Source organism: Malania oleifera, chromosome 10, assembly GCF_029873635.1.
Source record: "Malania oleifera isolate guangnan ecotype guangnan chromosome 10, ASM2987363v1, whole genome shotgun sequence".
In the NCBI taxonomy this organism is placed as follows: Eukaryota; Viridiplantae; Streptophyta; class Magnoliopsida; order Santalales; family Ximeniaceae; genus Malania; species Malania oleifera.
This window is the reverse complement of record NC_080426.1, coordinates 37,380,526-37,390,775: the sequence shown is the minus strand read 5'-3', so window position 1 is coordinate 37,390,775 and position 10,250 is coordinate 37,380,526. Positions and strand designations below refer to the sequence as shown.

The 10,250-nt window shown below is 33.5% G+C and overlaps 1 protein-coding gene across 1 annotated transcript; it reads left to right on the top strand.

Moving 5' to 3' along the window:
• The first annotated feature begins 3,404 nt into the window (after positions 1 to 3,404).
• Positions 3,405 to 9,797, top strand: LOC131166280 (BAG family molecular chaperone regulator 7-like). The gene is made up of 3 exons (XM_058124684.1): positions 3,405 to 4,632; positions 7,500 to 7,787; positions 9,354 to 9,797. The coding sequence occupies exons 1-3, from the start codon at positions 3,913 to 3,915 to the stop codon at positions 9,585 to 9,587; spliced, it is 1,242 nt and encodes a 413-aa protein (XP_057980667.1). The 5' UTR covers positions 3,405 to 3,912; the 3' UTR covers positions 9,588 to 9,797.
• The last annotated feature ends 453 nt before the right edge of the window (positions 9,798 to 10,250 follow it).

The following is a 10,250-nucleotide window of genomic DNA, read 5'->3' as shown; positions in this document are numbered from 1 at the left end:
CAGAATCGCCCAAAACATTCTCTCGGTATTTTCTCGTCGACGAAACATGCCCTCGTCGACGAATCCCCTGTGTTCATCAACAAGGCCATTAGAAAATTCCTTGGGTTATTATATCCAAAATGCAATGTCGTCGACGAAGTCTGCTACCTCCTTCTGTTTCTATTTCCATTTCCCTCCCTCTTTATTATTTACATATCATTATTTTTCGGGTTGTTACACATTGACTATACCAAGACAACTGCTCCAGTCACCAAGATAACCACCGTTCACACCATTCTGGCTCTTGCTTCCGTGCATAACTGGCATCTTCATCAACTTGATATCAACAACGCTTTCCTTTATGGAGATCTGGAAGAAGAAGTATACATGCAACTTCCACCGGGATTCGAACGAAAGGGGGATACTAGAGTATGCAAGCTCATTAAGTCTCTTTATGACCTTAAACAAGCCTCGAGGCAATGGTATGCCAAGCTCTCATCCACCCTTATTGATGTAGGATATTCATAGTCCATCGTTCCCCAATTAGAAGTATAAATAGGGGTTGTAAGTTGTTGTATAATATATAATTGAATAGAGTTATTTTATTCCTCTAATTCTATATTCTTCTTCTAATTCTATTTTTCTTTTATTCCTTTGGACCATTTTATTGCTCTGATTTTAACATTTATTCTCCATTTTCTTTATGTTTTCTCTCTTTTTTCTTTTTAATTCTTGACTTCTCTGATTTCTCTTTCTTTTGCTTTTAATCTTTCTTACTATTTTCTTTGATTTTTTTTTAGGTTTCAATTCAAAACAGAAGCAGAAAAACCTATTAAAGTAAGTATTTTGACTCTTTTTTTTTGTGAATTTTCTGATTATTTTCTTGCACTTTCCTAGGAGCCAAATAGGGTTTGGAGTGTCAATTGTTATGGGTTGTAACTTGGGTTAGGTTAAGGAACTCACGTTAGGGTTGAGGCTGTTGGGTTAAATCTAAGTTAGGCTCAATTGGGCCCTTACATTTTGGGCTCGGACTTGATTAAATGAGGTTAGGCTTAATTGGGAAATGAGTTTGAAACATTAAATGGGCTTGAATTTAATTAAATGAGACTTACCCAATTGGGCTGAGCCCAATAGGCCTAAACTAAGAAACACACCCTAATTATAACTTGAAATTTTTTTTAAAAAAGAAAAGAAAATATAAACTAATGCACACTTTTCTTGTTTGGTTAGCAACAAAAAGTGAATATGTACATATACATATATATATATATATATATATATATAGAAAATCAATAAACAAAATTTTAATTTTATATACTATTAATATTTATTTTTAAAAAAAATATTTAATCACATTAAAACAAATTTATATTTTTAAATGTATTGGATATGATGAAAAGTATAATGAAAAATAATTTTTCTTCTAATTTTTAATTTTTCTCTCCTCAAATCATTTTTTTAATCTAAACACAACCTATATAAATGTTTGATATTTGTCTTTTGATAAATGCCAAATAAAATATTGGAGTTTTTTTTTCCAGTTTATCATTATTTTAAAATAATATATTTAATAATACCCTATTTGAAAAAATATTTCCTAGAATAACGCTCACGTAATCTCGCTGCTTGGTCCAACGAGATTTAAACAAATCTTGTTGGACAAAACAACGAGATTTGCCATGGCCAAGGCTTCGGTGGTGACGCGTGACATTGTCTTCCTGCAAATCTTGTTGGACGAAATAGCGAGATTTGTGTTGAAAATAATTTGTGAGCTGACGCATGACAAATCTCGCTGACCATTCCTCTTTAATATTTGAACATTTTATAGATTTATTTGAATTGATAAAAGTTTAAATGTAATATATATATATATATATATATATATATATATATATATATATATTTCAATGCTGACATCTACTCACAAAAATGCAATATAGTAATATATTTAATAATACCCTATTTAAGAAAATATTTCCCAGAATGACGTTCACGTAATCTCGTTGCTTGATCGAGCGAGATTTAAACAAATCTTCGCTAGATCAAGCAGCGAGATTTGCCACGGGCAGGGCTGCGGTGGTGACACGTGACATTGTCTTCTTGCAAATCTCGCTGGATGAAACAGCGAGATTTGCATCGAAAATAATTTGTGAGCTGATGCATGGCAAATCTTGCTGACCACAATTGACCTAAAACTTTACTTAAACAAACATATTAAGTACCATTGATTTGTTATCATCAAAACAAGATTTTAAGTTTTGTTAGGCCAATAGAAAGAAATTCAGACCACAGATTTAAATCAAGATCAAGACATGTGAATTTTCAATTACTATAAGAAGAATTGGCACATCAAAGTTGACTATTACAAGCTTAAGAATAATAATAAAGAGAAAAAACAAAGAAAAAATCAAAGAAATAATGAGAAAGAGGTCAAAGCAAATGTTGTCGATAATGAATATGAAGCTACTAAATTTGTTCTTTCCTTTACTAGTAATGCATACTTTAAAAATCATTAGATGATGGTTAGCATCCTCATTTCACATGTTTCCCAATAGAGATGAGTTTCCTCATATGAATCAAGTTTTAATGGGATTGCATTGAAAGACAATAATATAGTTTGTAAAATTGTTGGGATTTGAATGATACAAATAAAAATGCATGATGGTGTTATGAGAACTCTCATCGGAGTATGACACATTCCATATTTGAAGAAAATCTTATTTTATCTCGGAGTCTTTAAATCCAAAGGTACAAGTGCAGTTATGAAGGTCAGCAAATGTGCCCTTGTTATTCTAAAAGTAAAGAAATTACCTTCTATTTTATAAGTGACATTTGATTGTATTTAAATAAGTATTATTATTAGTTTTAAATATAATTTAAATTAGAATTATTAAGATTTTTAGTTAACAATTTCAATAATAATTGTTTTTAATTAAAAATAATCTTATTATTAGTATACATTTATAACGTATGATTATTATATTAATTTACGATAAAAATAATATTTCTAATTAAATTAAAAAAATTAATTTATTCTACGAGAAAATTTAAATTAATAAATGATTCTTCGCTCCAAAAATTTAATTTTTTATTATTATAATAACTAAATAATTAAGGAGAACACAAAAAATTGAAATGCAAAAAAAATATCGCTGCTTGATCCATCGAGATTTGTGTAGGAAAAAAACTAATTTTGCTGGACCAAGCAGCAAAATTACGTGAACGTCATTTTGAAAAATATTTTTTTAAATAGGATATTATTTAATATATTATTTTAAAATAATGATAAATCTAAAAAAAAAAAAAAATCTAAAATATTGGCTATATTGCATTTTTGTGAGTAGATGTCCGCATTGAAATATATCTATTACATTTCAACTTTATCCGTTCAAATAAATCTATAAAATGTTCAAACATTAAAGAGGAATTGTCAAATTTTTAACTCATAATTAATTACACAGTAAATCAACAAACACGCAGTTGAATTTATTTATCTTTTCATAATAAATATTCTCAAGATTAATAAATTTCTTTATTTGTCAGTTTTAATACAGTAGTTGGGTGCAAAATTACTGATCTGGCTTTGATTTGGTTGGCCCATTCCGTCTCAACTTTAAACCTCACCAATGGCAATTCCGTAATTTCAGGACGTAATAAAACGACAACGTGCGCGTCATTCACAGAATCCTCCCGTACGTGGCGAATCCACCCCAACTCCGAACACCTTTCAGTGTGCAATTCCAATCCTGCCCCTCCCAGTCCACCCTCCTCTCCTGCTTTCCCCCCACTGATCTCAGATTTCGCTCCCTTCGTCTTCCTGCATTCAGACTTTTTCAGAGGAGATCATCATTCATCGATCATTCCACTCATCATCAAAACCCTAATCGCAATCTCTGAGTTTCCTTCCCTCTTGAATCTTGTGTTCTCACAGCAATGTCTGGCCTGTACAGAGGTTTTGAGTTTTTCGAACCTCCTCCCTCCATCACAGAGACCTCCATTTTCAGACCTCAAACTCTGGATTTCCCCTTCTTCTCCGAAGAGCACGAGCTCGCTCTCGACCTCTTCAATCCCATCTCCAGCTACAACGTCTTTAATGTCCCTCTGCATTGCCCTTTCGATGCGTTCGAGACCGTCACGGATTCGATCCACATCGAGAATAATCCATTTTCGTCGCCCCACCGGAGGATCCAGCGCCGGTCCCGGTCGGACTTGTGTTACGGGAGCATCTGCGATCGGCTTTCCGGCTTGGAACTAGGGTTTGACAGGGTCGTTGGCGCGAAACAAGGAGAACGGAAGTACACGTGGACGGTGGATATTAAGAGTCCCGAGAAGAGGGGTGGCGGGGACCGGAAATATAAATGGACGGCTGTGATTGAGAGTCCGGAGAAGGACGGGGCGGACCGGAAGTATAAGTGGACGGCGGAGATTAAGGGGGGCAAAAAGGATGGTGGGCAGGTGAAGAAGGAGAGTAAGGGCAAATGGACTTCTGAGATCAAAGGAAAGGAGAAGGGTTTCGCGATCAAGGACTCGGCTAATGCAGGTGCTCCGTGTGGTGGCGGAGCACTGAAGCTTGACAAGAAGAAGGGATCGTGTGCCACGCGTGCGGTCGAGATTGAAGAGTCGGGCGATCATAGGGCTGCCGCTGTAAGACAGGTGTCCCCGCCATCAACTTTATCTATTTGAAGTTTGAACTATTTAAATTTTAAAAATTTTAAAGTAAAACGACTCCGTTTTGGCTTTTTGGTAAATGATCTTTGTTTGATGAGAGTCTGTTTGGTGGGGTGGAAAAAACCGAATGAGAAACGAAAAATAAGGATAATTCTTCTCTGTTATTGCATGATTTTTTTTTTTTACAAGTAAGTGTATTTTTGCAATTTGTTTAAATTAATTAAGTTTGAAATGCTGAGCAGATCTCCCAATGCTACAACTTGTTCTGATTTTCTTGCTATGAATACTAAAACTCGAAAAAATTATTCTACTGCTCAAAGTATGAGTATTTATGTTATTTAATTCAAATTAAATTTGTTTGAATTTGATAAAATTGTATTAAGTTTTATATAAATTCATACAAATCTGAACTCAATACTGAATGCATGAAATTCATGCTCTTAAATTCAAACTTTAAACTCTAATTATGTGTGTTGGGAGTTTGGAAATCGAAATATTAAATTTAAATTTTTTATAGATGGAAATAAGTTTGCATAAAAAAAAATAAAAAAAAAAACTCGAACTTGTACTTTGTGTAACACAAATTATCTTTGGACAATAGGGGGTAAGATATATGCAAATATTGTTTGGAAGAAGATAGGTAACTCTATCATAAAGATAGTAAAAGGGATTTTAGGTGAGTTCAAAAGAAGATATCCTAAAAAAAAAAAAAAAGTTGGTGGTCGGATCAAGAAATCCAAAAAATTGTTAAGGCAAAAAGAAACTGGTATAAAATATGACAAAGTTGTAAAAATATAGAAAGCTTTGAAAAGTATAAAGAGGCTAGAAAAAAAAAAAAAATGCAAAAAAGACTATTTTGTGAAGCTAAACATAGAACTTGTGATACTTTATGTAATAAATTAGATACCAAAAAAAGGAGAAAGAAACATTAAAAACTTGTTAAGAGTTAGAGATAGAAAATGCAAAGATTTAGGTGATGTAAAATCTATAAAGGATAAGAATGATAATATCTTAAGTAAAGGACAAACATAAAAGAGAGGTGGCAGAGATATTTTGATAAGCTATTTAATGAAAACCAATATAAAAAGTTGAACTTAGAATTGAAATGAGGAAAAATCTAGAAATAGAAGATTTATTTGCAAAACTAGTCCTTGAAGTTAAGATGACTTTGAAGAAGATGAAAAGTGGGAAATCAATAGGACGAGATAACATACCAATTGAAGTTTGGAAATGTTTAGGGAATAAATGAAGTATTTGTTAACTAATCTATTCAACATTATTCTAAGAACTAAGAGAATGCTGGAGGAATGGAGGAAAAGCATGTTAATACCTTTATACAAAAGCAAAGGCAATATTCAAAATTGTAATAACTATTGCGGAATTAAGATTATGAGTCATACAATGAAACTTTGTGAAAAGGTAATTGAACAAAGAATAAGACTAGAAATGAGGATTTCAAGAGAATCATTTTGTTGTTAGATCGATAACAGAAGCTATTTATCTTTTAAGAAGATTAATGGAAAAGTTTAGAGAAATAAAAAGAGACTTGCATATGGTTTTTATTGACCTTGAGAAAGCATACGAAAGAGTACTTAAAAAGTTCTTTGGTGGATTTTAGAAACGAAAGGAGTATGCAATAGATATAGTAAGGTCATTAAGGATATGTTTGATAGTGTAATCACTAGTATTAGGACTGTAACATGGGAATCTAGAGAGTAGAGATTTCCAATCACAACAGGTGTACATCAAGATTCTACTTTGAGCCCTTATTTTTTTATTTTAGTGATTGGTGAACTTATTTAGAATATCCAAAATGAGATCCCTTGGTGTATGTTGTTTGTATATGATATTGTCTTGATTGTTAAAAGTGGTAGTGGGTGGAATCTAAGTTAGAACTTAAGAGAACCGCTTTAGAGTCTAAAGGTTTTAGGATAAGTAGGAATAAAATAGAATATATGAATGTAATTTTAATAATGTTAGGAGAAGTAGTAGAGAGAAGATTAAACTTGATAATAAAAAAATTTATAATATTGTTGGATTTTGATACTTGGATATATTATATAAGCGGAAGGGGAAATTGAAGAGGATGTAACACATAGAATTAAAGTAGGTTGGATAAAATGTAGGAGTGCATCAAGCGTGTTGTGTGGTCGTAGGATTTCCTTAAAATTAAAAGAAAATTTCTATAAGATGGTTATAAGGCCAGCTATGCTTTATGGTTCAAAATGTTGGACAACTAAGAAACTACAGCACAAAAAATAAAATTTTCCGAAATGCAAATGTTAAGGTGGATTAGTGGAATAATATTAAAAGATAAATTAAAGAATGAGCATATATACAGTAATTAGGCATAGCATCGGTCGAAGATAAGGGAGAGGTAGCTTAGATGGTTTGGGCATGTGAGACACAGGTCTAGTAGGCTTAAAATAACTTGGAATGAAGTAGTGAGGAAGGATTTAATAGCTCTTAATCTAGTATAGGAAAATGATCTCGATCGGGTGAATTGTTTGAAAAGAATTCATGTACTCCACCTAGTGGGTCTTAAGGCGTCTTGTTGTTGTTGTACATATTTGGACAAATATACAAATAAAATTAGATGAAATTTATCCAAATTTAAATTTAAGACTTCAACTTAGTGCTTCAAACACAAAGGGAACAAATGTGGTTAGAATCAATGTAATATAATTGTATGGCATAAGTTTGTTAGCCCTTTAAAAGTATCAAAATATATATGCCTGTAGAAGCACAAGAACAGCGTTTTAGCAGGAATGTGTTTCAGCTGTTGCATTTAAAAATTGAGCTTACAAGGCCTTATTTATTTATTTATTTTATTTACTTTTTTGTGGGGAAAGGCTTTGGCCAAGAGAAGAGTGATTGCCAAGGTTAAGGGGAAGAGGAAGGTGTTGTCCCCACAAGATGCAGCGATGATGATTCAGATGAACTTCAGAGGTCATCTCATCCGCCGTTCGCAGGCTCTCTGGTCACTCCGAGAGTTGGCGGTGGCCAAGGCCAAGTTGAAGGAGATCCGCGCATTGTTTAACAACTTCTCCTACCGCCACCGCATAGCCCGGGATGCAGAGGAGCGTCAGAGGTTCTCTGAGAGGATCATTGTAGTCCTTCTCACAGTTGATGCTATCCAGGTATGTATGCCTTAAGTCGAAAGCATATCTTATAATAAACCTTGCAAAGCAGGCCTTCTCTGCCTGTGTATGAGTTAGTTTGATAATGGATTGGTTCCTTAGGTTGCTTGAAAGCTCAGATGATTTGGGTATTTAGAGTAAATTCTAAGGGTCTTTTTTATTGCGGTTTGCAATTGCTATCAGTGCTGTGCTTAAAAGTAGTGGTTGAAAAGTTACAGTTTAGAGCTTGTCACAAGTTGAATTTAGGATTTTATCAGCTTTTGGCAACTCCAACAAGAAAATATTACCAAGTACTTAGAATTCAAGTACCATTCAGTATTGGTGACTATTGAGGATTACCAAATGCTTAAAAAAATGCAAAGTGAAACCTTCATAAGCAGCATTTCTAGCCGCTATTCGCTAATTACCTACCCAATCTGGCTTTGTCATTGCTGAGTTGAATTTTCGCATCTTGATTTACCAGTAAGTTCTAACTTCCAACTCTGAATTTCTAGGCTCATTGTAGTAACCAAACAATGGCATAGGAAATGGGCCCTTGTTGCATACAAGGGGGAAAGCCAAAAAGGCTTTTGAGTTGGGGCATTGAACAAATATAGTCATTCCCATAACAGAATGAGGAAATCTAGTGGTTCTCCTTTTCTTTTTCTATGTTTTATTTTAGGGCTTTTTATGAAAGATTATTTTCTTAAAATTTTACCGTCTACCCTGGCAAAATAAGTTGATGAGCAAAGTAGCTAATGAGTGAGTATATAACAAGTTCTGATTTAAATGAACTCTTTAATAAATGAGTCAATAGCACAAATGCTCATACCTTTATTAACATGTTGCAAACAGGTACTTGTTAGTCATTCATGATTAGTTTATTTCATGCAGTTAACATTTCAGCATATTGTGGTGGAATTGTGGAAGAATATTTACAATCTTTTCATGTCCATGTTATATTTTAGCCTTTTAGGGTTCTATATTGAATGAAAAATTTTTCCTCCCTAAAATCCTGCTCACCTCAAGTAGCTGCTGAGTGAGGGTTAAACAAGTTAGGATTTAAGTTAACCCATTTATAAAGAGGTGAATAAAACAAATGTCTATTTTAGCCCGATTAATTAGCGAGTTACAAATGAGTGTACCCATTAACAAATCATAATAAATTTATTTTATATATTTTCCTTAATATTTGAACATTTTAGGTGTAACTGAAAAGCACTGTGCTCACTGAAATACACATGGCTATTTATTAACAAATCTTTACGTAACATTGTAAAGCTCTTTAAATTATTTACCTAGTCACTCTTTGTTCTTTTTCCATAAGCCTTGGTGCATTATATGATTTGTGATTAAGTAGATGAGTTGAGTCTTAAGAAGAAAAACAGTTGACCAATGGAAATCACCAATATTTTTGCATTGTGCTAATAATAATTGTGACTCAAACTTTGTGCTTTTATGTATTTCTATTTGTAAATTATTATCAAACATACTTGATGAATTCATTGATAGTACTCACTCTGTTGCATAGCGCAGGTTTATCGTTGGCTGATATGATAATTTGGCATTTTCCCCTTTCTCTTGTAGGGTATCGATCTCATGGTTAGAGCTTCGAGGAGATCAATGTTGGATGAACTGGAGGCAATGCTTGATGCAGTTGACCCCCAGCCTGCTGGCAAACTGGGTGCCATGAGGAGGAGGAAATTTGATCTGCCTGGGTCTGGCTTCCAAAAGGATATGGCAGCAGGTGTGGCTGAGGTTGTCCACATGCTTGATCAAGATGAGAAGTATGACAATGATACCTTTGAAGCTTGTTTGTGAACTGTGAGTCTAAGCCTACTGAGCAAGAGCTTGGCAGACACCCTTCTAGTTTAGTTCTTTGTTTCAAATAGACAACTTTGATACTTCGACAACATTTTGAGAATTGGCTTATGTTTGAGGTTTCTCATGTTGTGTTTGAATTCTGACTTTTTTCGACTCTAGCACTTCCTATAAATTATAAATGAACCTTGATGGTGCTTTTGATGTCTACACTTTTGGGTGATGGCATCTGCAAATCTTTCTGCCAGAAAAAGAAAAAAGGAAAGATGATGCTGCCCAGAAGGAACTGCTGAAAGTTTTGAGTTGGAGCTGGGAGAAATTACATGATCTATATATTATGTTGTCCAGCCTAGGGTTTTTGAAATTTTGGATTAGTGTGGTATGTATGTATACGCAAAAGAAAAATCAGAAGCTAGCATGAATTGATCAAACAATCCTGACTAGTTCACACATACAGTTTACAAAAGAGAATGAGACTATGCAACTAGAACGGGGTGGGACAAAGGAGAGATTTCAAAAAGAGAGTGAGTGTGATTAATTCAAAGAGGATAGTTTGGAATTTGAAAAATAGAAAAGAAAAGGAAGGAAAATATATAAGAATTTACTTTTTCATATTTGGTTCTCGGGAAAAATAAGAAGAAAAATAAAATGTGTTATTAGTGA

Coding starts and splice junctions, on each gene's coding strand:
- LOC131166280 (XM_058124684.1), top strand. CDS start 3,913: ATGTCTGGCCTGTACAGAGGTTTTGAGTTTTTCGAACCTCCTCCCTCC. Junction 4,633..7,499: donor GGGCTGCCGCTGTAAGACAG/GTGTCCCCGCCA, acceptor TTGTGGGGAAAG/GCTTTGGCCAAGAGAAGAGT. Junction 7,788..9,353: donor TCACAGTTGATGCTATCCAG/GTATGTATGCCT, acceptor TTTCTCTTGTAG/GGTATCGATCTCATGGTTAG.